Source organism: Ranitomeya variabilis, chromosome 7 (assembly GCF_051348905.1).
Source record: "Ranitomeya variabilis isolate aRanVar5 chromosome 7, aRanVar5.hap1, whole genome shotgun sequence".
In the NCBI taxonomy this organism is placed as follows: domain Eukaryota; kingdom Metazoa; phylum Chordata; class Amphibia; order Anura; family Dendrobatidae; genus Ranitomeya; species Ranitomeya variabilis.
Window position 1 is genome coordinate 40,672,698 of NC_135238.1, and position 27,908 is coordinate 40,700,605.

Sequence of the window (27,908 nt, forward strand, 5' to 3'; positions counted from 1 at the left end):
ATTAAGTCCACAGCAAGAGGACAACAAATGAACATGCAAGGACTTATCTTTGTTGAACAGGACCGACTATCAAGGAAATCCAAGGAGAGATCTGAATCCAACCAAAAAAATTGACAGCTGGCACTGGCTGAAGATCAGAGCCAGGCTAAATAGCAGAGCAGGAGAGACGATCAGTGGAAGCAGCTGCTAAGCTAAATCCAAGGAGCAGCAGTTCCACTTAAAACCACCGGAGGGAGCCCAAGGGCAGAATTCACAAAAGTGCCATTTACAACCACCGGAGGGAGCCCAAGAACGGAATTCACAACAGCCAGGGCTGTGGTCCCCTAAGCTGGCATCCTGTAGAATGACAAATCTGTGTCCTTCATGATGGAGACATGATGTCATGGCTGCTGTCCTGTAGATAGACTCTAGTTCTTTGGATCTCTTGGCTGTCTGGATGTCTTGGCTGAATATCTGTCTGTCTCGTGTTACAGAGGCATATAACCTCTTTTTATAGTTGTTAAGTGTCCTTCAATTCAGCATTCACAGGTAAAGGGAAAGAATGGTGATAAGACCAACTCGCATTGTTTGATTATATAATCTATTTGCATAGTTTTTCCTGCTCTATTTTGAAAGTCAAGAAACTGGTTTGCCTAGACAATGTGTAATCAGAATATCAGCAAACATCATTGTTCCATGACCCAGTATCACTAGTCATCCAGGATAAGAGCAAAATATGTTACAACAAATTGTACACGTATAAATCAGTTTTCTTGTCCCACCAGAAAGTAACACATAAATTCAAAAGTCAACATATACATAACAGTCTATTCTTCCTAGCTTACTGAAAATAGATGCCTGGTTAATTAAGATAAAATGCTGTGTCGTCACAGATATGCACACCAATATAATCCATGCCTTTCCTAGCCACTTTTGTCCCCATAGACAAGCTAATTCTTTCACTGCATGAAATCTTTACTTTTGTCACAAACCTTAGTGTTTCCAGGTAAAATAACACAAGGATATCCCTTCTTATGGCTGGATGAACCGCACTGCCCAGGTGGGTAGCAATCAGGGACTCATCTCTGATGTCCCCTCACAATATTGCTATCTGTGGCCCAGTGTCTACCAGTATCAGATGAAATAGAGTTAACATAATGGATAAAAACCTGACCTGGAGACAATACCAATAGATCTGGACACCGTGCAGATAATATTTCTACCTAGCCGAATTCCTTATGAAACTGATGATAATGAATCTACAATATTTGGACATCTAGTATATGAACCAACAGATAAAACATCTAACCTGTTGCAGGAGTTAATACAAAATTCTGGATATGAGGACAGAATAAGTCTAATGAGATGTTAATTGGTAAGAGGTATATTAAGGTTCCCCTGCTGTTCATCTCCCAGAATACTGCCTCAAAAATTTCCTACAGGTTATTGTCACAATTAGGGGGTGAACCTATCATACTTCCTGAGAAAATGTATTATGTTTGTGGTGCTTTTGCTTACAATTTCTGCCTTATGGTTTAGTTGGTTCATGTACCTTAGCAAGGTTGACCTTGGCTACATGGACCATCTCTCATGATGAGATAGATATTGATCAGACACCAAGGTATATGATGCAAAAATGAAGGGATCCTTAGTACACTAAATTTGGTCTAACTCTCACTATCACTGGATTATCCATACACAACATTGAACAACTGGCTGAACTTTTTGATAAGGTCCCACAAGAGGTATCTGAAGCTATAACCATATTAAGCATCTAGACATGATTCCATGCCAAGGTTCTAAATCAACACATCACAGTACTAGATTATCTGACAGCCGGTCAAGGGGGTTTGTGTCAAATAATTGGGCCGGCCTGTTGTAGCTATGTTGATGCAAAGTTCTCTGTAAGAGTTGAGGAACACATAGCTGAAGTCATGCAATTAAGGGAAGAAATTCACAGAAGAAAACTCCTAGGAGGAAGTCCTTACCCTAGGCCCTAGGTAACTGGTTCCACCGGCTAAATCCAACTAACTGGTTTAAAGGAACTGGAGTATGGATCACTGGTGTAGGACATCTGATTCCACAGATTTGCCTCACAGCTAATGTCTTTCCTTCATAATAAAGATTGTAAAATGGGTCATCATGAGATTCTGTAGGCCCAAAAACATCCTTAATGTACATCTTCTTCTGGCCACGGAAGTGGAGGCAGTTCTGTTCTATCAATGATCAAAGCTCTTGTAGCTACAATAAACTTTCTTTAATCTATAGAAAGAGAATTGTGAGGTCCTCTTTGGGAGACAGAAGTTATTCCTTATCACCTTACTCCTAGATTACAGGCGTTCCTGCCCTTAGATCCTACCAAATAGTCCTTAAAGTGGACCTGTTACCAGATTTCACAATACAAACTGCATACATTGTTATACACAGCTATTTAGACCTGACAGCACTGGTGTACTTACTTTGTAAATCCATATCACAATGACTGTATAACGCTTATGGAAAGTTTAAACTTGGTTTCTACCCATCCAGCCTGATAGCTATGGAGAAATAAAAGAAAAAAACAGGTGCGCTCCTCTAAGGTAGTATGTCCCAGGGGCTCAGCTGTGGGATTGTGCTATTGTGTAAGCACAGCTATAATCGTTGCATACAGTGAAGACCGACTCAAAGACGTTCCTCCTCGCTGCGTCTCAAGGACCGATATGGTCCCATCAGAAGAATCTGTACATAGCGAAGTGGAAAACCAAAGTGTGGGCTGTGGGCATCAAAAATTGGGGGACTGGTAAGAACAAAGTGTGGGACCACTATTGGTTTAAGACAGAATTTACTGACACATCAAAAGTGCACCATTTTACTCCTCAGGCCAGCCCACCCACACTGCTATGTTCTAACACCCACCCAGATCGACAGCTCCTCAGTGCCCCTCCTCCTTGCTGAGATCTCACATTGCTCACAACAACCTGCAACTATCAGTCAGACTGAGCAAGTGAGGAGACTGAATAAACTTAAACTCTTGAGTTCGCTCTGTCTTTTTACTTGGACTTTTTATAAATCCATATTTAAGTCCCATTAAAAATCTGAATGAGCTCACGAGTCTAAGTTTATTCAGTTTCCCGCACCCATCCTGAATGACAGCTGCAACTTGTACTGAACAGTGTGAAATCACAGCAGGGAGGAGAAGAGTTGTCAATCAGGTTAGGTGGGCAGTGATTGAGCTTACACTTTCAAAAAGAATTACACAGCCATTCTTTGATTTTTCAAAGTAAGTACACCAGCCTCATCAGGTCTAAGAGATCTATTTAATAATGTAATACAGTTCGTATTGTGAAAAAGGGTTTATCCAAGGCTCTTTCCCACCTACTTGTCTCCAACCCTCTTTTTTTGATTGACAGCTCTGGTTTTACAGGAGCCAGAGAATGGATGGAAAACTAGTAGGTGCACTTAAATTTTTGGCCACACCAAGGGTGCGCCGAGCAGCGGTGCTTGATTTGAACAGTCATTTTGTGCTGATAGTTGCATTTTAAAGACTTGGGGTTCTTCAGAGATGCATGCTGTACATACCTTATCGTTGATCAGTAGTTCTATAGGGTGATTGCCCCACTCAATCAGCACAATCTCATTGGCTTGGCCTTGCACAGCATAGGAGAAGGGGGTCCCGATCCCAGGCGACGCGCTGGACTTTAACCACATGCAGATCGTAAATGCAAACAGCTCTGGCAGAGTCTTTTTAATCTTCCCATACAAATAATTGGTGCGAAGCGGGAGGGAAACCTTGAAGTCGTCGGGTGATTTGAACGCGCTGCTGCCTGTCAGAAAACACAAGGTTAAAACAAAACTGAATCCGTTCAAGGGATAAAGAGTCGTTTCAATTGACACTTGCATAATACATAGATGCAAAATGGACTTGACTGCTAGTCGTGCTGTGACTGCCATATCCGCATCTGTTATGGTGCCATGTGCTATATCTTACACAATTCAACATGTTCAATCCTTTTCTTCCTCAATATAAAGTTGGCTGATCCTAGAAAATTTAAAAGCGTCTGGATTCCCTAAACCTAAAGGGTTATTTTCATCACGAAAAATGGTTCAAATAACAAAGAGCTTGAAAAAACTAGAAAGTTTGCAATCAAATTGTTATTAAAAATCCTCTTTGTTCTCAAGAGCAGAGGGATTTTGAATTTGTTAGTTAGCGATTCTGAGAAGCTTCAGAGCAGCGCTTACAAGCTCTAAAGGAAAGAGCTTGGAAGCACTGGGCTCTTTTGGTAGGAGACCGGCCACCACAGGGAGACGGAAGAAGTGACTGGTCTCACACCCAACAAGTAAAGTGATTACAAGCTCTTTGCTATGGAGCTTGTAAGTGCTGCTCTTCAGCTGGACAGATCGCTGGCAACTTCAGTGACCTTGCTCTCCTCGAATTCTGCAGCAGCAACTCTGCCTCGGTTTCCAGCATTGGAGAGATCACTGTTGGAGCCAGTGGCTTGACAATGCTACTCATCCAAACAGTCAATCAATCATGAGAGCACTACCCTGAGAATTCAGGAAGCCAAGAAGTCGGGAGCTTGGGGAGAAATTGAGAACAACCTTCAAATCTCCCTGTTTCTGTGCATGGCTATTTGGTACCTCAATACAGCAGAGATTTTTGGTGAACGCATCGGGTATTCTAGAATATGTATGACAGAACTTGTTCAGTAAATGTAAACGTAGCATATAACAGCCCACGTAGCATATAGCACAGCCCATGTATCATATAGCACAGCCACGTAGCATATAACACAGCCCACGTAGCATATAGCACAGCCACGTAGTATATAATACAGCCACATAGTATATAGCACAGCTACGTAGTATATAGCACAGGCACAGCCCACGTAGTGTATAGCAGCCACCTAGTATATAGCATAGCCACAGAGTATATAACACAGCCCACGTAGTATATAGCACAGCCACGTAGTATATAACACAGCCACGTAGTATATAGCACAGCCACGTAGCATATAGCACAGCCACGTAGTATATAGCATAGCCACGTTGTATATAACACAGCCACGTAGTATATAGCACAGCCACGTACTATATAGCACAGCCACATAGCATATAGCACAGCCACGTAGTATATAGCACAGCCACGTAGCATATAACACAACCACATAGCATAGAGCACAGCCACGTAGCATATAACAGGCCACGCAGTATATAGCACAGCCACGAAGTATATAACACAACCACATAGCATATAACACAGCCACGTAGCATATAACAGCCCACGTAGTATATAGCACAGCAAAGTAGTATATAGCACAGCCACACACCATATAGCACAGCCACGTAGTATATAACACAGCTAACGTAGCATATAACAACCCACGTAGTATATAGCACAGCCACGTAGCATGTAGCACAGCCATGTAGCATATAACACAGCCCACGTAGCATATAGCACAGCCCACATAGTATATAGTACAGTCGACGTAGTATATAGCACAATCCACGTAGTATATAGTACAGTCGACATAGTATATAGTACAGTCCACATAGTATAAAACACAGCCACGTAGTATATAGCACAGTCCACGTAGTATATAGTACAATCCAGGTAGTATATAGCACAGTCCACATAGTATATAACACAGCGCACGTAGTATATAGTACAGTCCACATAGTATATAGCACAGTGCACATAGTATAAAGCACAGCCACGTAGTATATAGTACAGTCCACGGAGTATATAGCACAGCCACATAGTATATAGCACAGCCACGTAGTATATAGCACAGGCACAGCCCACATTGTGTATAGCACAGCCACATAGTATATAGCAGCCACGTAGTATATAACACAGCCCACGTAGTATATAGCACAGTCCACATAGTATATAGCACAGTCCACGTAGTATATAGCACAATCCACATAGTATATAATACAGTCCACGTAGTATATAGCACAGTCCACGTAGCATATAGCACAATCCACGTAGTATATAGCACAGTGCACGTAGTATATAGCACAGTCACGTAGTATATAGCACAGCCACGTAGTATATAGCACAGGCACAGCCCACATAGTGTATAGCAGCCACCTAGTATATAGCATAGCCACAGAGTATATAACACAGCCCACGTAGTATATAGCACAGCCCACGTAATATATAGTAGTGTGGGAACCATACCCCTGTTAAAAAAAATAATTAAAATAAAAAATAGTTATACACTCACCTTCCGGCGGCCCCCGGATCCAGCCCAGGAGTTAGCGATCCTCTCGCCAGGTCCGTTCCCAGTGATGCTTGGCGGCAATAACCCTTGATGCATAGCGGTCTCGAGTGATTCTACATCATCTGGGGTCATTTCGCAAAGCATTACTGGAAACGGAGCTGCCGAGAGCATCGCGAGGATGGGGAAGGCTTCGGGGGCCGCCGGAAGGTGAGAATAGCACGATTTTTTATTTTTTTATTATTTTTAACATTATATCTTTTTACTATTGATGCTGCATAGGCAGCATCAATAGTAAAGCCTGTCGCTGATTGGTCGCGGCCAGCCAGGCGCGACCAATCAGCGACGCGGGATTTCCGTTACAGACAAACAGACGGAAATGGACCTTAGATAATTATATAGATGGAGATGCTTGTGTGCCATAATGTAAAATCTATATAAATATACTTATATGGCTTTATTATATCTCTATTATATAAATATAGAATAAAGTCATATAAAAGTACAGGGAAGGCAAAGCATCAACAGAGTCTCTTCAGAGAGCAATACAGGTTTTGCTTTAGGCTCAGTGTGATCACCATTACTGGTTACTTTCCAGCTCCCACACGTCACACCCACCTTGAGTCAACCCAGCTACTTTTTATAGGACCTGCAAGCCCTGGACTGGAATGCATGGGAGCGACCGTTCCCACCCAAGCTCTTTAGCTCGGTCCTAAACCCTGGACCCAAAATCCAGTTCACTAAAAATCCTCTCAGTAAGTTATTGTTATCAGAGCACTCTCTTTCGAGACTTACATCACTGAGGCCTGGCACCTCGGTGACACACACCTGCCATCCAGGACAATACCTCCTGCTTTCGTACAACATGTATGTATATATACATTTATTTATACTGTATCTGTGCACTTTCATATCATTACATCACTTATTGGCCATGCCTATTAACCTTGCATGTTCCTATTATAATCATGTAGATGGAAACATCCGCCTTCTGCTTCCTTGACAATATCTCATACTTCTCATCTCTTTTATGTCTCGTACAGAGATTAAATGTTCTTAAATATTCCTGTGACTCCTAAATCAGTGATCTGAAAATGGAAAACCTAATTTGTCTACCTTCCAGAAACATAATACACATTTATAGCAGATCAAAGGCACTTTACATTAAGTAACGAAGAAACGCTCCATACTCCCCTGTACAAAGAACGTCCTTTATAGAGACATTGGATATGAAGACTCAGCAATGCTCTGGGTCTGGTTCATCCACACTAGGGTATATAGCTGTGGGTATATTTACCTTAGTATTTACAATTATTGGATATTTTGCATTATAAATGATACATACATTCTTGGTTTTATATCTAAGAGAGCAAAACCCTTGTAGTATGGGCATCTGCCACTAGGTGAATATTTGCGGACCCCTTCTGGGTCAGTACGCCAGCTGACGTTGTTGGGGAAGGTTGCGTTTCGCCTATTTTGTGTTGGCCAATTCAGACAAACTACACCTGTGAAGCTTTGCTTTCTTTTGGGAGAAAAAAAAACTTTCAGCTATGGACATTATACTGTAAACAGCTTACAAGTAAACCGCCATGAGTAAAGCACCAAATAGTGAATGGTTCTTCAGTTTTAAACCAGGTGAAAGCAACAAACTCATTTCAGACCCCCCCAAATTGATGAAAATGTGGCAAAATTTGTCAAGCCATGCTAGGAGATCTGGAAGATTGCCGTCAGACCATTGATGAACTTTGTGGGATTCCTTTATTTTACTTTTTATAAGGTCCTTTATGTGCCATACACTTATTTCTAAGTCTGAAAAAGTCATAAATCTGAGGTAATTTCCCCAGAATAGTCCTGTGATGGACCTTGTAATAACGACCAGTGCCGGACTGGGATGCCAAGGTCCCACCTACTGAACATGGAGATAAAGTGCAGCACAGATTCATCTCCATGACTCCAACCACTCAGCACTGCCTCACTACTGAGCATGTACATAAAGTGCAGCACAGGCTCATCTCCACAATTCCGACTCCCCAGCACTGCCTCACTACTGAGCATGTACATAAAGTGCAGCACAGGCTCATCTCCATGACTCCAACCACTCAGCACTGCCTCACTACTGAGCATGTACATATAGTGCAGCACAGATTCATCTCCATTACTCCGATCCCTCAGCACTGTCTCAGTATTGAGCATGTACATAAAGTGCAGTACAGGCTCATCGCCATGACTCCTACTCCCCAGCACTGCCTCACTACTGAGCATGTACATAAAGTGCAGTACAGGCTCATCGCCATGACTCCGACTCTCCAGCACTGCCTCACTGCTGAGCATGTACATAAAGTGCAGTACAGGCTCATCGCCATGACTCCGACTCTCCAGCACTGCCTCACTACTGAGCATGTACATAAAGTGCAGTACAGGCTCATCGCCATGACTCCTACTCCCCAGCACTGCCTCACTACTGAGCATGTACATAAAGTGCAGTACAGGCTCATCGCCATGACTCCGACTCTCCAGCACTGCCTCACTGCTGAGCATGTACATAAAGTGCAGTACAGGCTCATCGCCATGACTCCGCCTCTCCAGCACTGCCTCACTACTGAGCATGTACATAAAGTGCAGTACAGGCTCATCGCCATGACTCCTACTCCCCAGCACTGCCTCACTACTGAGCATGTACATAAAGTGCAGTACAGGCTCATCGCCATGACTCCGACTCTCCAGCACTGCCTCACTGCTGAGCATGTACATAAAATGCAGCACAGGCTCATCTCCATGACTCCAACTCCCCAGCACTGCTTCACTACTGAGCATGTACATAAAGTGCAGCACAGGCTCATCTCCATGACTCCGACCCCAAGTAGTGCCTCACTACTGAGCATGTACATAAAGTGCAGCACAGATTCATCTCCACGACTCTGGCTCCCCAGCACTGCCTCACTACTGAGCATGTACATAAAGTCCAGCAGATTCATCTCCACGACTCCTACTCCCCAGCATTGCCTCACTACTGAGCATGTACATAAAGTCCAGCACAGATTCATCTCCACGACTCTGACTCCCCCAGCACTGCCTCACTACTGAGCATGTACATAAGGTGCAGCACAGGCTCATCTCCATGACTCCGACTCCCCCGCACTGCCTCACTACTGAGCATGTACATAAAGTCCAGCAGATTCATCTCCACGACTCTGACTCCCCCAGCACTGCCTCACTACTGAGCATGTACATAAAGTGCAGCACAGACTCATCTCTATGACTCCGACTCTCCAGCACTGCCTCACTACTGAACATGTACATAAAGTGCAGCACAGGCTCATCTCCATGACTCCGACTCTCCAGCACTGCCTCACTACTGAGCATGTACATAAAGTGCAGCACAGGTTCATCTTAACTTAAAGCCAAGATCCCTAGATCAGGAACGGAACAGAAATTTATAGAACATTTTATAACTTTCCCAAGTTCTTATGAAAACATTTACAGCACTTCCTGCATTGTACTACTGCACCCAATTTATTATATATTGTTGAAGTCGGTCCATTTAATAACGACTGCACCAAAAATGGACACCGACTCTGACTCCATGACAGCCCTGCGAGTACGGTCTGTTTTTTCACGGCCATGACTCAGACCAATATACAGTTGTGTGCGTGAGCCTAACTGTGATTTACCATTTCTATATAGGTAACACTTGAACCATGCACACAGCCCCCCCCCCACATCCTGATTACGGTGCACGCACTACATAAAACGCCTGTGGCAATATTTGGGTTTCTGTTCCGTAAGGAGTAGCATGTCAAGAAATAGATATCTGAATTTATGACCTGGGGCTTTAGTTCTCACAATGCTACAGCGGTGCCATCTAAACAGACATCAGAGCACCGACAGCCCATACTTATAGTGCAGGTCTTATAACCTGTGCAACATTTCCTGCGACATAAAAGTTCTTTCTCCGGTATCTGATGCTAAAAACAATCTCCATATGTATTGCATGTATGTAGTGTGAGCCAACCACGCCAACTGTCAGGTGTCAACCCATGTAATACCAATATGGAAAGCCAGCAGCTTAGATCTGTAGGTAACAGGCCATATAATGACTATAATGAGAATTCACACTGGGATGGAAATGTGAGCAGCCGTGACAGTGATTGACAGCTGAATCCTAGAAATCCATCTCCTGGGAAGCTCAGTCCCAAGAATACTCCACATACGGGGGATAGTAGAGTTGTCTGCAGGTAGATCTCTACACATCCAGCCAACAGGGAAAGAAGGTGATCATAAATAAAGCGGATGGAGAGGTCTCTGGTGCAGAATGAGGCATCCACATCAATAAGCATAATCACCAGTGAAACTACTGTAGATCTCAGGGGGCAAATGGTCTCCTCTATGTATCTGCACAAGAAACCGATCTAGTTTCCTCACTTTTCTAAGCTGAAAGAGAATCTTCACCAAAGATATCAATGTAATCAGTATTATAGAGCCATTACCTCCATGTCTTTACTTTACAATACAAAATCTCGCTGACGGATTTTAATTCTTGTTTGAGGGATTTGCATCCAATATTCTTCCAATTCTGTGAGATTCCTGGGTTGTTTTGCATGCACTGCTATTTTGAGGTCTAGTCACAGATTTTCAATGATTTTCAGGTCAGGGGACTGTGAGGGCCATTATAAAACCTTCAGCTTGTGCATTTTAAGGTCGTCTATTGTGGATTTTGACGTGAATTTAGGATCGTTATCCATTTATAGAAGCCATCCTCTTTCCAACTTCAGCTTTTTTACAGATGGCATTATGTTTGCATCAAGAATTTGATGAAATTTCATTAAATCCATTCTTCCCTCTACCAATGAAATGTTCCCTGTGCCATTGTTTGCAACACAAGCATGATTGATCCACCTGCATGCTTAATTTTTGTTTTCCTGAAGTTCTGCGCCCTTTTTTCTCTACACACCTTTGATCATTGTGGCCAAAGAGTTCTATTTTAACCTCAGGTTAAGAAGGTTTTATTCTGATGACTCTTCCATGAAGACCCTATTTGTGCAGTTGTCTCTGAACAGTAGAACAATGTACCACAACTCTAGAGTCTGCTAGATCTTTATGAAGGTCTTTTGCAGTCAAACAGGGGTTCTGATTTGCCTCTCTAGCACACCTACAAACAGCTCTCACTGACACTTTGCTTGGTCTTCCAGATCTTATCTTGACCTCCACTGTTCCTGGTAACTGCCATTTCTTAATGACATTTCAAACTGAGGAAAGGACAACTTGAAAACGCTTTACTACCTTCTTATAGCCTACTCCTCCTTTGTGGGCCTCCACCATTTTCAGAGTGTTTAGGCAGCTTCTTAGAAGAACCCATGCCTACTGTTTTTTGGCACAAGGTTAGAGGAGGCTGGGTTTATATAAAGCTGGGAAATCTGCATCACCTGGCCTTTCTTAACGATGATAGTGAATAAGCCATAACTCTAACAGGCTAATTCCAGTGTGAAACCTATCTATTATCTATCTATCTATCTATCTATCTATCTATCTATCTATCTATCTATCTATCTATCTATCTATCTATTATCTATCTATTATATCTATTATCTATCTATCTATTATCTATCTATCTATCTATTATCTATCTATTATCTATTTATTTATTATCTATCTATTATCTATCTATCTATCTATCTATCTATCTATCTATCTATCTATTATCTATTTATTTATTATCTATCTATCTATTATCTATCTATCCAATATCTTTTTTTCATCATTTATTGGAGTGCTACCTGCTTTTCTCTTTTTTTCTTATTTATACAAATGGATATTTGTTTGGAGGGCCCTGCGCCCTGAATTTATCTATATGGTCCTGCTCCATTTTTTTCTTCTATCTATTATCTACGTATCTATTCTATCTCTCTATATCTATCTTTCTATCTACCTACCTACCGTATTTATATATTTATCTATCTATATATCTGTGTTTCTATTTTAGATCTATTTATTTACCAATCCTTATGTACCCATCTATTTTTTTTACTTTACGCTATTACATAAATTCTGTGATAAGACATAATGTAATTCTACAACATTTACCCAGGTGATCGTCCACATCAGAAAAGTCAAATACATCATTTAACTTTACCGAAATCAATACAGCCTTCTGACTCCACAATACCATCCTCCCGGAGACTCTCCATTAATATCGAATTACCTTTCTCCAGCTCGCTGACCCTTTCCAGGAGCGCAGTGAGGGCGGACTCGGTCCTGTGCCTGTGCGCTGCGCTCTCGTTATGAAGCAATGACTTTTCATCTTCCAGTTCGGCCACTTTGTTGAGAAGCTGATGCTCCAGGTCCCCCAGCCTCCTCTGCAGCATCTCTCGAAGATCGCTCGGCAGAGCCGAATAAGACACGTTGGATCTCAACTGATGCTTCACCCCCCAAAAAAAAGACAAGTCAATTAGGCATCTGGTTTGTATCAAACGTCACCATTATGCTACCACCAAAAATGTTGCATTATGTCATTCTTTCCATGATGTACAGTTATATCATTCCTAATTTCCTTTCTAAATCATTTTCTTACGGTTTGCAAGAACTCTGCTTGCCGTCATGCAAAAGAATACTTCATAGGGCTCAGTGGTTAGCACGGTGGCTCAGTGGTTAACACTGCAGCCTTGCAGTGCCGGGGTCCTGGGTTTAAATCCCACCATGTGTGATTTGTGCTGAAGATTAAAATGTTTTCTTTTCTAATTCTAGGAGGCATTTTGAAATAGCGATGTCACTCACTGGGGATTGCAGTATGCCCAATAGGATAATGAGCTTCATGAAAATAATGAGTACACAACGCAGCATGACATTATCCCGAGCTGCCCTATTTCAGCAACTTCATTTATGTCTTTGAATGATGCAGAACTGATCGTGATCTGATGTTCTTCAGAGGCACATACAATGAATCAGGGTTTGGTGGGTGCACAGCCATTTTCCTTAAATAACAGAAAGCTTGTCAATAATGACACCTCTCCGAATGTACCCACTACTGACCCAAAAAGGATTTTTGCTCCCAAAATGTATTATTCATACTCTCCATCTTATTTCAGAAGACCACCCCACATAAGACCACTTTAATGGATGTCTTATAGGGGTTTACTGCTGGGGAAGGAGTTTACACCTCTAAATGAATCATAACTGATCTAAATTAAAAAAAGACAAATACATTGATGATTGCTGCCTGGCTTATACCTTTATATGCAATTCTACACGAAGATCCTAATTTTTCCATACTCTGCACTACTATATTAACATACCCTTGGGATATAACATATAGGTGGCCAAAGGAAGTCCACAGCCCTGGAGACCGCACCATTGTAAAATCGAACATATTACCAATTGCTGTGAAGTTGCACAACTAGACTCGGTGCACATCGTTATTCAGAACACACATAACACGCTCTGATGTTTCCTCCAATACTCCACCTTAGGGCTCCTGGGCTTTTAAACTACTGCCATGATTGATAATGAGCGGCTGTAACATGGGGTGTTGGGTTTATGTCCTGCTTATTCCAGAAATACAGCTACAATACCATCAATATAATGAAATGTACATTGGAAAGCCAGGAAATCAGTGCAGTTATACAAAATTGTTCATATTTTGATAATAACACAATTGGTTCCTGTGGAATAAGGAGAGTAAATATTTACTGCTAAGATTCACCTTAGTGCACAATGATACAGAGCCGAAACCTCAGCACCAGAGAGCAAGGTGACAAGTACAGAGTCAGCCTGCTCCAGTGATCAACGGCCTCCACAGGCTCCTATCACACCCCGGGACTAGTATAATCAGCAGGAATGGGACAGGGACTTTATGGGACAAAAGTATTTCTATTAGGAATATAGTAATTTGGAGCATTAGTAAATGCACAGGGTGCGAAACATGAATGTGACGGGGCATTGATATAATTGATCTGCTATATGCAGAGATATGGATGGATGGATGGATGGATTGGGAGGTACAGATAGATGATCGATAATAGATAGATAATAGATAGATAATAGATAGATACATAAATTCATAGATAATAGATAGATAGATAGATAGATAGATAGATAGATAGATAGATAGATAGATAGGAAGATAGATAGATAGATAGATAGATAGATAGATAGATAGATAGATAGATAGATAGATAGGAAGATAAATAGATAGATAAATAGATAGATAGATAGATAGATAGATAGATAGATAGATAGATAGATAGATAGATAGATAGATAGATAGATAGGAAGATAGATAGATAGATAGATAGATAGATAGATAGATAGATAGATAGATAGATAGATAGATAGATAAATAGATAGATGGATAGATATAGATAGATAGATAGATAGATAGATAGATAGATAGATAGATAGATAGGAAGATAGATAGATAGATAGATAGATAGATAGATAGATAGATAGATAGATAGATAGGAAGATAGATAGATAGATAGATAGATAGATAGATAGATAGATAGATAGATAGATAGATAGATAGATAGATAGATAGATAGATAAATAGATGGATAGATAGATAGATAGATAGATAGATAGATAGATAGATAGATAGATAGATAGATAGATAGATAGATAATAGATGGATGGAGATAATGGGTAGAGATGAGACATATAAATGCCGCAGTCACATACACAGATGAAGTACAGCAGTATTTGTCAATGAATCGGAGTGGAGCGGAGTTGGTCATGTGATGCAGGAATTCATGATTTTTTCCGTTGTGTTCAGTTTGATTATCGTTGGTCCTTCTAGATTATCTTCACTTATACAGTTAATATAGTTTATAAGCTAAATACGTCAACTACAACATTAGCTCTGGAATACTGGCACAGTGAACAAATATTGCCATCATTAGAAGTCAAGATTATGACTGACATGTTCAGCACTCTGAACCTTGAACAGCTCAGTAATCTGAACATTGGACAGTCGGTACTCTGCACCTTGGACAGTCAGTATTCCACACTTTGGACAGTCAGTACTTTGCACCCTGGACAGTCAGTATTCCACACTTTGGACAGTCAGTACGCTGCACCTTGGAACTGTCAGTACTCTGCACCTTGGACATTCGGTACTCCACACTTTGGACAGTCAGTACTCTGCACCTTGGACAGTTGGTACTCCACACTTTGGACAGTCAGTACTCTGCACCTTGGACAGTCAATATTCCACACTTTGGACAGTCAGTACTCTGCACCTTGGACAGTCAGTACTCTGCACCTTGGACAGTCAGTACTCCACACTTTGGACAATTAGTACTCCACACCTTGGACAGTCAGTACTCTGCACCTTGGACAGTCAACATTCCACACTTTGGACAGTCAGTACTCTGCACCTTGGACAGTCAGTACTCTGCACCTTGGACAGTCGGTACTCCACACTTTTGACAGTCACACGCTCTGCACCTTGGACAGTCGGTACTCCACACTTTGGGCAGTCATTACTCTGCACCTTGGACAGTCAGTACTCTGCACCTTGGACAGTCAGTATTCCACACTTTGGACAGTCAGTACTCTGCACCTTGGACAGTCGGTACTCCACAGTTTGGACAGTCAGTACTCTGCACCCTGGACAGTCAGTATTCCACACTTTGGACAGTCAGTACTCTGCACCTTGGAACTGTCAGTACTCTGCACCTTGGACATTCGGTACTCCACACTTTGGACAGTCAGTACTCTGCACCTTGGACAGTTGGTACTCCACACTTTGGACAGTCAGTACTCTGCACCTTGGACAGTCAATATTCCACACTTTGGACAGTCAGTACTCTGCACCTTGGACAGTCAGTACTCTGCACCTTGGACAGTCGGTACTCCACACTTTGGACAATTAGTACTCCACACCTTGGACAGTCAGTACTCTGCACCTTGGACAGTCGGTACTCCACACTTTTGACAGTCACACGCTCTGCACCTTGGACAGTCGGTACTCCACACTTTGGGCAGTCATTACTCTGCACCTTGGACAGTCAGTACTCTGCACCTTGGACAGTCAGTATTCCACACTTTGGACAGTCAGTACTCTGCACCTTGGACAGTCGGTACTCCACAGTTTGGACAGTCAGTACTCTGCACCCTGGACAGTCAGTATTCCACACTTTGGACAGTCAGTACTCTGCACCTTGGAACTGTCAGTACTCTGCACCTTGGACATTCGGTACTCCACACTTTGGACAGTCAGTACTCTGCACCTTGGACAGTTGGTACTCCACACTTTGGACAGTCAGTACTCTGCACCTTGGACAGTCAATATTCCACACTTTGGACAGTCAGTACTCTGCACCTTGGACAGTCAGTACTCTGCACCTTGGACAGTCGGTACTCCACACTTTGGACAATTAGTACTCCACACCTTGGACAGTCAGTACTCTGCACCTTGGACAGTCGGTACTCCACACTTTGGACAATTAGTACTCCACACCTTGGACAGTCAGTACTCTGCACCTTGGACAGTCAATATTCCACACTTTGGACAGTCAGTACTCTGCACCTTGGACAGTCGGTACTCCACACTTTTGACAGTCACACGCTCTGCACCTTGGACAGTCGGTACTCCACACTTTGGGCAGTCATTACTCTGCACCTTGGACAGTCAGTACTCTGCACCTTGGACAGTCAGTATTCCACACTTTGGACAGTCAGTACTTTGCACCTTGGACAGTCGGTACTCCACACTTTGGACAATTAGTACTCCACACCTTGGACAGTCAGTGCTCTGCACCTTGGACAGTCGGTACTCCACACTTTGGACAGTCAGTACTGTGCACGTTGGACAGTCGGTACTCCACACTTTGGACAATTAGTACTCCACACCTTGGACAGTCAGTGCTCTGCACCTTGGACAGTCGGTACTCCACACTTTGGACAGTCAGTACTCCACACCTTGGACAGTCAATACTGCACACTTTGGACAGTCAGTACTCTGCACCTTGGACAGTCAGAACTCCATACTTTGGATAGTCAGTACTCCACACCTTGGATAGTCGGTACTCCACACTTTGGACAGTCAGTACTCCACACCTTGGACAGTCGGTACTCCACACCTTGGTCAGTACTCCACACTTTGGACAGTCAGTACTCTGCACCTTGGACAGTCAGGACTTCATACTTTGGACAGTCGGTACTCCACACTTTGGACAGTCAGTACTCCACACCTTGGACAGTCAGTACTCTGCACCTTCGACAGTCAGTACTCCACACTGTGGACAGTCAGTACTCTGTACCTTGGACAGTCAGTACTCTGCACCTTGGACAGTCAGTACTCTGCACCTTGGACAGTCAGTACTCCACACTGTGGACAGTCAGTCCTCTGCACCTTGGACATTCAGTACTCCACACTGTGGACAGTCAGTCCTCTGCACCTTGGACAGTCAGTACTCCACACTGTGGACAGTCAGTACTCTGTACCTTGGACAGTCAGTACTCTGCACATTGGACAGTCAGTACTCCACACTGTGGACAGTCAGTACTCTGCACCTTGGACAGTCAGTACTCTGCACTGTGAACAGTCAGTACTCCACACTGTGGACAGTCAGTCCTCTGCACCTTGGACAGTCAGTACTCCACACTGTGGACAGTCAGTCCTCTGCACCTTGGACAGTCAGTACTCCACACTGTGGACAGTCAGTACTCTGCACCTTGGACAGTCAGTACTCCACACTGTGGACAGTCAGTCCTCTGCACTTTGGACAGTCAGTACTCCACACTGTGGACAGTCAGTACTCTGCACCTTGGACAGTCAGTACTCCACACTGTGGACAGTCAGTACTCTGCACCTTGGACAGTCAGCACTCCACACTGTGGACAGTCAGTACTCTGCACCTTGGACAGTCAGTACTCCACACTGTGGACAGTCAGTACTCTGCACCTTGGACAGTCAGTACTCCACACTGTGGACAGTCAGTCCTCTGCACCTTGGACAGTCAGTACTCCACACTGTGAACAGCTCCTCACCGTTCCTTATGAGTTGAGTCTGATGAGCGCTGTCCTTGGTGCTGGATCTGGAGCCCCCTGAATGTGAGTACTCCCCCCAATACCCATGAATGGGCGCTGAGTATTACCCCAGTGATCAGGGGCAGTCGGAGCCCCCTGCCCAGACCTTGGCACACACAATACTCCACTTGCAGCCCCAGGACCTTGCAGCAGATGTCGGTGCTTCCTCCTTACCTCCAGATTCTCCAGCCGGTCCTTCAGAGCCTGCATGGTGCGGCTGAGCTGGTCTATGACCTGCGTGGGGTCCCGGGGCAGATCCCCCATGGTGTCTTTCCCCCCAGTCTTCCCCGGGAGTTTCTTCCACGAGCCGTGCTTGCCGTCCTCGGCCAGAGTCTCGCAGCGGCTCAGCTTGGCGGTCAGCTCCCGGACGGTCTCCTTCTGGCTGCCGATGGTCTCCTTCTGGTGCAGCACGGTCTCCCGGAGCTGGAGGACGGTGGCTCGGAGCTCCTCTTCCGGGGATGCGGAGAAGCCCGGCATGGGGCACCCCGGGGCGGCATCGGGGGGCAGAGCCGTGCACACGAAGCGCTCCCCGGGCTTCTCCTGGCTCTTGATGGAGCTGCCGGCAGCAGAAGCCAATAACCAAATAATCCCACTCAGGAGGACGACCATGCCGACGGCGACGGCTCCGCACAGCAGGGACGACGGCCGGGGCTGGATCGTTATAGCGTCCCGAGCAGATCACTAGAAGGAAGCCGAGATCCCCTGCCGGCGACTGGGATCGCGCGATAAAGTTGGTCCGATCGAGTTGGTGACGATCTGGGCTGCGATCTGGGCTCTGTGAAGTTGAGCCCAGGCTGTTCCGAGGCAATCAGCTGGGAGGAGAGACTTTCCCGGAGCTTCTCCGGCTGCTCTGTGCGATCGTCTCCCTCACAGATCCGTCTGGTGCCGGCTCTGCTACTGGCTCATCTTAAAGGGACAGCACCGGCAGGCGGGTCCTGGACGGCGGCGGCAGCTCTCCCACCCGACGTCATCTCATCGTACGAGAGCTGGAGGGCGACCGTGATGGTGGGAGTGAGAGGAACGTGTGCCCTAATGGGGGAGACAGTGTGGGGGCAATCAGCACACTCCAGCTGGGAAGCATGAGGATGATGATGATGAAACGGATGATGTAAGGGGTGTGTGTGTATTGTAATAGTAGTGTGCCTGTGTGTATGAGTGTGTGTGTGTATCTCTGTGTGTGTGTAGTAATAGTAGTGTGTATGTGTGTGTGTGCGTGTATCGCTGTGTGTGTAGTAATAGTAGTGTATCTGTGTGTATGAGTGTGAGTGTGGGTGCCTGTGTGTGTAGTAATAGTTGTGTGTGTGTGTATCTCTGTGTGTGTAGTAATAGTAGTGTGTATGAGTGTGTGTATGAGTGTGAGTGTGTGTGCCTGTGTGTGTAGTAATAGTTGTGTGTGTGTATCTCTGTGTGTGTAGTAATAGTTGTGTGTATGTGTGTGTGTATGAGTGTGAGTGTGTGTGCCTGTGTGTGTAGTAATAGTTGTGTGTGTGTATCTCTGTGTGTGTAGTAATAGTAGTGTGTATGAGTGTGTGTATGAGTGTGAGTGTGTGTGCCTGTGTGTGTATCTCTGTGTGTGTGTAGTAATAGTAGTGTGTGTATGTATGAGTGTGTGTGTATATAGTAATAGTAGTGTGCCTGTGTGTATCTCTGTGTGTGTAGTAATAGTAGTGTGTATGAGTGTGTGTGCCTGTGTGTGTGTAGTAATAGTAGTGTGTATGAGTGTGTGTGCCTGTGTGTGTAGTAATAGTTGTGTGTGTCTATCTCTGTGTGTGTAGTAATAGTAGTGTGTGTGTGTGTGTGTGAGTGTGTGTGTATAGTAATAGTAGTGCGTGTGTGTATGTATGTATATGTGTGCGTGTCTGTGAGCATGTATGTGTATGTAGTAAGAGTAGTGCGTGTATGTGTGTGTGTGTCTGTGTGTGCCTGTGTGTATGATTGTTTGTGTGTAGTAATAGTAGTGTGTGTGTGTATGCGTGTGTGGGTATCTCTGTGTGTAGTAATAGTAGTGTGTGTGTATGTATGTATATGTGTCTGTGTGTGAGCGTGTATCTGTGTGAGTGTTTATGTGAGCGTGTATGTGTCTGTGTGTATGAGTGTGTAGTAGTAGTAATAGTAGAGTGTGTGTGTCTGTGTGTAGTAGTAGTAATAATAGCAGAGTGTGTCGCGTGTCTGTGTGTGTAGTAGTAGTAATAATAGTAGAGTGTGTGTGTCGCGTGTCTTTGTGTAGTAGTAATAATAGTAGAATGTGTGTGTCTGCGTGTCTGTGTACTAGTAGTAATAGTAGAGTGTGTGTCTGTATGTATGTGTGTGTCTGTGTAGTAATAGTAGTGTATGTGTGTCTGTATGTATGTGTGTGTGTTTCTATGTAGTAATAGTAGTGTATGTGTGTGTCTGCGTAGTAGTAGTAATAGTAGTGTGTGTCTCTTTTTTGCATTTATATTATGTTAATAGGTTGTAATGTGAAGGCTGGCATCTACCAACTGCATATTGTCCTGGCTTGTGCTGCCTCATTTCTTTTTTTATACACACAGCTCAAATAAAGGGACCATTTAAACTACACAATGTGACTCCAAGTCAGTCACACTTCTGTGACATCACCCTGTCCAGTTATGAAGCAAAACCGATTGTGAATCAATTTCTCCTGCTGTTGTACAAATGGAACAGACAGCAAGTAGAAATAATAGGTGATTAGGAAGACAACCTCTAGAAAACAGTGGTTCTGCAGGGGGTGACCAAAGACCATTTCTCTGTTCTAATCCTTTTTGGTTGTTTTTGTCACTTTTGCATTTTGTCATTACACTCATCCCTAGAGGTCCCTAGAGGTACGGTAATATGAGGTGTTGCATACAACCCATAGAAGTTGCTCAGGTAGTGCAGCTCATCCATGATGGCACATCAAGGCGAGCTGTGACAAGAAGGGTAGCTGTGTCTGTCAGCACAGTGTCCAGAGCATGGAGCAGATGGCAGGAAACAGGCCAGTACACCAGGAGACGTGGAGGGAGCCGTAGGAGCGCAACAACCTAGCAGCAGGATCGCTACCTCCTCCTTTGTGCAAGGAGGAACAGGAGGAGCAGTGCCAGAGCCCTGAAAAATGACCTCCAGCAGGCCACAAATGTGCATGTGTCTGCTCACTCTGTCAGAAACAGAGTCCATGGGGATGGTCTGAGGGTCCAACGTCCACAAGTGGGTGTAGTGCTTACAGCCCAAAACCGTGCAGGAAGATTGGCATTTGCCAGAGAACACCAGACATTCAGTGTCTCCCTCTCCCACACCACCTCCTCATCTCGCCCCCTGTCTGTTGGAATTCCCCAAGGCTCAGTTCTAGGACCCCTACTCTTCTCCATCTACACCTTCGGCCTGGGACAGCTCATAGAATTCCACGGTTTACAATATCATCTCTACGCTGATGACACGCAGATCTACCTGACCTCACTTCCTTACTGACCAAAATCCCACACTGTCTGTCTGCTATCTCAGCCTTCTTTTCTGCTCGTTTTCTAAAACTGAACATGAACAAAACAGAATTCATCATCTTTCCCCCATCTCACTCTACCCCTCCACCAGACCTATCCATCAATGTCAATGGCTGCTCACTTTCCCCGGTCCCGCACACTCGGTGCCTCGGGGTGATCCTTGACTCTACCCTCTCTTTCAAGCCACATATCCAAGCCCTTGCCTCCTCTTGCCGATTCCAACTCAAAAACATTTCCCGGATCCGTGCATTCCTTGACCATGAAACCACAAAAACACTAGTGCATGCCCTTATCATCTCACGCCTCGACTACTGCAACCTCCTACTCTCTGGCCTCCCCTCTAGCACTCTGGCACCACTCCAATCCATCCTAAACTCTGCTGCCCGACTAATCTACCTGTCTCCCCGCTATTCCCCAGCCTCTCCCCTATGCCAAGCCCTCCACTAGCTGCCTATCGCCCAGAGGCTCTAGTTCAAAACCCTCACAATGACATACAAAGCCATCCACAACCTGTCTCCTCCATAATCAGTGACATGGTCTCCCGGTACTTACCTACACGCAACCTTTGATCCTCTCATGATCTCCTTCTCTACTCCTCTCTCATCTATTCCTCCCACAATCCAAGACTTCTCCCGTGCTTCCCCTATACTCTGGAACTCTCTACCACAACACATCAGGTTCTCGCCTACCATGGAAACCTTCAAAAGGAACCTGAAGACCCACCTCTTCTGACAAGCCTACAACCTGCAGTGATCCCCAGCTCTACCCTCTCCTAATGTATCCTCACCCATCCCCTGTAGACTGTGAGCCCTCGCGGGCAGGGTCCTCTGTCCTCCTGTACTTGTGTGTGCCTTGTTTTACTCATGTTTATTGAACTTGTCTATATTTACCCCGAAGCAAAACCGATTGTGAATCAATTTCTCCTGCTGTTGTACAAATGGAACAGACAGCAAGTAGAAATAATAGGTGATTAGGAAGACAACCTCTAGAAAACAGTGGTTCTGCAGGGGGTGACCAAAGACCATTTCTCTGTTCTAATCCTTTTTGGTTGTTTTTGTCACTTTTGCATTTTGTCATTACACTCATCCCTAGAGGTCCCTAGAGGTACGGTAATATGAGGTGTTGCATACAACCCATAGAAGTTGCTCAGGTAGTGCAGCTCATCCATGATGGCACATCAAGGCGAGCTGTGACAAGAAGGGTAGCTGTGTCTGTCAGCACAGTGTCCAGAGCATGGAGCAGATGGCAGGAAACAGGCCAGTACACCAGGAGACGTGGAGGGAGCCGTAGGAGCGCAACAACCTAGCAGCAGGATCGCTACCTCCTCCTTTGTGCAAGGAGGAACAGGAGGAGCAGTGCCAGAGCCCTGAAAAATGACCTCCAGCAGGCCACAAATGTGCATGTGTCTGCTCACTCTGTCAGAAACAGAGTCCATGGGGATGGTCTGAGGGTCCAACGTCCACAAGTGGGTGTAGTGCTTACAGCCCAAAACCGTGCAGGAAGATTGGCATTTGCCAGAGAACACCAGACATTCAGTGTCTCCCTCTCCCACACCACCTCCTCATCTCGCCCCCTGTCTGTTGGAATTCCCCAAGGCTCAGTTCTAGGACCCCTACTCTTCTCCATCTACACCTTCGGCCTGGGACAGCTCATAGAATTCCACGGTTTACAATATCATCTCTACGCTGATGACACGCAGATCTACCTGACCTCACTTCCTTACTGACCAAAATCCCACACTGTCTGTCTGCTATCTCAGCCTTCTTTTCTGCTCGTTTTCTAAAACTGAACATGAACAAAACAGAATTCATCATCTTTCCCCCATCTCACTCTACCCCTCCACCAGACCTATCCATCAATGTCAATGGCTGCTCACTTTCCCCGGTCCCGCACACTCGGTGCCTCGGGGTGATCCTTGACTCTACCCTCTCTTTCAAGCCACATATCCAAGCCCTTGCCTCCTCTTGCCGATTCCAACTCAAAAACATTTCCCGGATCCGTGCATTCCTTGACCATGAAACCACAAAAACACTAGTGCATGCCCTTATCATCTCACGCCTCGACTACTGCAACCTCCTACTCTCTGGCCTCCCCTCTAGCACTCTGGCACCACTCCAATCCATCCTAAACTCTGCTGCCCGACTAATCTACCTGTCTCCCCGCTATTCCCCAGCCTCTCCCCTATGCCAAGCCCTCCACTAGCTGCCTATCGCCCAGAGGCTCTAGTTCAAAACCCTCACAATGACATACAAAGCCATCCACAACCTGTCTCCTCCATAATCAGTGACATGGTCTCCCGGTACTTACCTACACGCAACCTTTGATCCTCTCATGATCTCCTTCTCTACTCCTCTCTCATCTATTCCTCCCACAATCCAAGACTTCTCCCGTGCTTCCCCTATACTCTGGAACTCTCTACCACAACACATCAGGTTCTCGCCTACCATGGAAACCTTCAAAAGGAACCTGAAGACCCACCTCTTCTGACAAGCCTACAACCTGCAGTGATCCCCAGCTCTACCCTCTCCTAATGTATCCTCACCCATCCCCTGTAGACTGTGAGCCCTCGCGGGCAGGGTCCTCTGTCCTCCTGTACTTGTGTGTGCCTTGTTTTACTCATGTTTATTGAACTTGTCTATATTTACCCCGAAGCAAAACCGATTGTGAATCAATTTCTCCTGCTGTTGTACAAATGGAACAGACAGCAAGTAGAAATAATAGGTGATTAGGAAGACAACCTCTAGAAAACAGTGGTTCTGCAGGGGGTGACCAAAGACCATTTCTCTGTTCTAATCCTTTTTGGTTGTTTTTGTCACTTTTGCATTTTGTCATTACACTCATCCCTAGAGGTCCCTAGAGGTACGGTAATATGAGGTGTTGCATACAACCCATAGAAGTTGCTCAGGTAGTGCAGCTCATCCATGATGGCACATCAAGGCGAGCTGTGACAAGAAGGGTAGCTGTGTCTGTCAGCACAGTGTCCAGAGCATGGAGCAGATGGCAGGAAACAGGCCAGTACACCAGGAGACGTGGAGGGAGCCGTAGGAGCGCAACAACCTAGCAGCAGGATCGCTACCTCCTCCTTTGTGCAAGGAGGAACAGGAGGAGCAGTGCCAGAGCCCTGAAAAATGACCTCCAGCAGGCCACAAATGTGCATGTGTCTGCTCACTCTGTCAGAAACAGAGTCCATGGGGATGGTCTGAGGGTCCAACGTCCACAAGTGGGTGTAGTGCTTACAGCCCAAAACCGTGCAGGAAGATTGGCATTTGCCAGAGAACACCAGACATTCAGTGTCTCCCTCTCCCACACCACCTCCTCATCTCGCCCCCTGTCTGTTGGAATTCCCCAAGGCTCAGTTCTAGGACCCCTACTCTTCTCCATCTACACCTTCGGCCTGGGACAGCTCATAGAATTCCACGGTTTACAATATCATCTCTACGCTGATGACACGCAGATCTACCTGACCTCACTTCCTTACTGACCAAAATCCCACACTGTCTGTCTGCTATCTCAGCCTTCTTTTCTGCTCGTTTTCTAAAACTGAACATGAACAAAACAGAATTCATCATCTTTCCCCCATCTCACTCTACCCCTCCACCAGACCTATCCATCAATGTCAATGGCTGCTCACTTTCCCCGGTCCCGCACACTCGGTGCCTCGGGGTGATCCTTGACTCTACCCTCTCTTTCAAGCCACATATCCAAGCCCTTGCCTCCTCTTGCCGATTCCAACTCAAAAACATTTCCCGGATCCGTGCATTCCTTGACCATGAAACCACAAAAACACTAGTGCATGCCCTTATCATCTCACGCCTCGACTACTGCAACCTCCTACTCTCTGGCCTCCCCTCTAGCACTCTGGCACCACTCCAATCCATCCTAAACTCTGCTGCCCGACTAATCTACCTGTCTCCCCGCTATTCCCCAGCCTCTCCCCTATGCCAAGCCCTCCACTAGCTGCCTATCGCCCAGAGGCTCTAGTTCAAAACCCTCACAATGACATACAAAGCCATCCACAACCTGTCTCCTCCATAATCAGTGACATGGTCTCCCGGTACTTACCTACACGCAACCTTTGATCCTCTCATGATCTCCTTCTCTACTCCTCTCTCATCTATTCCTCCCACAATCCAAGACTTCTCCCGTGCTTCCCCTATACTCTGGAACTCTCTACCACAACACATCAGGTTCTCGCCTACCATGGAAACCTTCAAAAGGAACCTGAAGACCCACCTCTTCTGACAAGCCTACAACCTGCAGTGATCCCCAGCTCTACCCTCTCCTAATGTATCCTCACCCATCCCCTGTAGACTGTGAGCCCTCGCGGGCAGGGTCCTCTGTCCTCCTGTACTTGTGTGTGCCTTGTTTTACTCATGTTTATTGAACTTGTCTATATTTACCCCGAAGCAAAACCGATTGTGAATCAATTTCTCCTGCTGTTGTACAAATGGAACAGACAGCAAGTAGAAATAATAGGTGATTAGGAAGACAACCTCTAGAAAACAGTGGTTCTGCAGGGGGTGACCAAAGACCATTTCTCTGTTCTAATCCTTTTTGGTTGTTTTTGTCACTTTTGCATTTTGTCATTACACTCATCCCTAGAGGTCCCTAGAGGTACGGTAATATGAGGTGTTGCATACAACCCATAGAAGTTGCTCAGGTAGTGCAGCTCATCCATGATGGCACATCAAGGCGAGCTGTGACAAGAAGGGTAGCTGTGTCTGTCAGCACAGTGTCCAGAGCATGGAGCAGATGGCAGGAAACAGGCCAGTACACCAGGAGACGTGGAGGGAGCCGTAGGAGCGCAACAACCTAGCAGCAGGATCGCTACCTCCTCCTTTGTGCAAGGAGGAACAGGAGGAGCAGTGCCAGAGCCCTGAAAAATGACCTCCAGCAGGCCACAAATGTGCATGTGTCTGCTCACTCTGTCAGAAACAGAGTCCATGGGGATGGTCTGAGGGTCCAACATCCACAAGTGGGTGTAGTGCTTACAGCCCAAAACCGTGCAGGAAGATTGGCATTTGCCAGAGAACACCAGACATTCAGTGTCTCCCTCTCCCACACCACCTCCTCATCTCGCCCCCTGTCTGTTGGCATTCCCCAAGGCTCAGTTCTAGGACCCCTACTCTTCTCCATCTACACCTTCGGCCTGGGACAGCTCATAGAATTCCACGGTTTACAATATCATCTCTACGCTGATGACACGCAGATCTACCTGACCTCACTTCCTTACTGACCAAAATCCCACACTGTCTGTCTGCTATCTCAGCCTTCTTTTCTGCTCGTTTTCTAAAACTGAACATGAACAAAACAGAATTCATCATCTTTCCCCCATCTCACTCTACCCCTCCACCAGACCTATCCATCAATGTCAATGGCTGCTCACTTTCCCCGGTCCCGCACACTCGGTGCCTCGGGGTGATCCTTGACTCTACCCTCTCTTTCAAGCCACATATCCAAGCCCTTGCCTCCTCTTGCCGATTCCAACTCAAAAACATTTCCCGGATCCGTGCATTCCTTGACCATGAAACCACAAAAACACTAGTGCATGCCCTTATCATCTCACGCCTCGACTACTGCAACCTCCTACTCTCTGGCCTCCCCCCTAGCACTCTGGCACCACTCCAATCCATCCTAAACTCTGCTGCCCGACTAATCTACCTGTCTCCCCGCTATTCCCAAGCCTCTCCCCTATGCCAAGCCCTCCACTAGCTGCCTATCGCCCAGAGGCTCTAGTTCAAAACCCTCACAATGACATACAAAGCCATCCACAACCTGTCTCCTCCATAATCAGTGACATGGTCTCCCGGTACTTACCTACACGCAACCTTTGATCCTCTCATGATCTCCTTCTCTACTCCTCTCTCATCTATTCCTCCCACAATCCAAGACTTCTCCCGTGCTTCCCCTATACTCTGGAACTCTCTACCACAACACATCAGGTTCTCGCCTACCATGGAAACCTTCAAAAGGAACCTGAAGACCCACCTCTTCTGACAAGCCTACAACCTGCAGTGATCCCCAGCTCTACCCTCTCCTAATGTATCCTCACCCATCCCCTGTAGACTGTGAGCCCTCGCGGGCAGGGTCCTCTGTCCTCCTGTACTTGTGTGTGCCTTGTTTTACTCATGTTTATTGAACTTGTCTATATTTACCCCGTTCACGTGTAAAGCGCCATGGAATAAATGGCGCTACAAAAATGTATAATGATAATAATAACACCAAGATT

At 45.4% G+C, this 27,908-nt stretch overlaps 1 protein-coding gene across 1 annotated transcript in view; it reads right to left on the reverse strand.

The window, feature by feature from the left end:
- Positions 1 to 19,238, reverse strand: part of NPTX2 (neuronal pentraxin 2) — a 28,798-nt gene extending 9,560 nt beyond the window's left edge. Inside the window, exons 1-3 of the mRNA XM_077273534.1 lie at positions 18,381 to 19,238; positions 12,382 to 12,598; positions 3,538 to 3,782 (exon numbers count right to left, since the gene is read on the reverse strand). Of these exons, the coding sequence (XP_077129649.1) occupies positions 3,538 to 3,782; positions 12,382 to 12,598; positions 18,381 to 18,815 (897 nt within the window). The 5' untranslated portion in view covers positions 18,816 to 19,238. The remainder of the gene's footprint in view (positions 1 to 3,537; positions 3,783 to 12,381; positions 12,599 to 18,380) is intronic.
- Between the last annotated feature and the right edge of the window lie 8,670 nt (positions 19,239 to 27,908).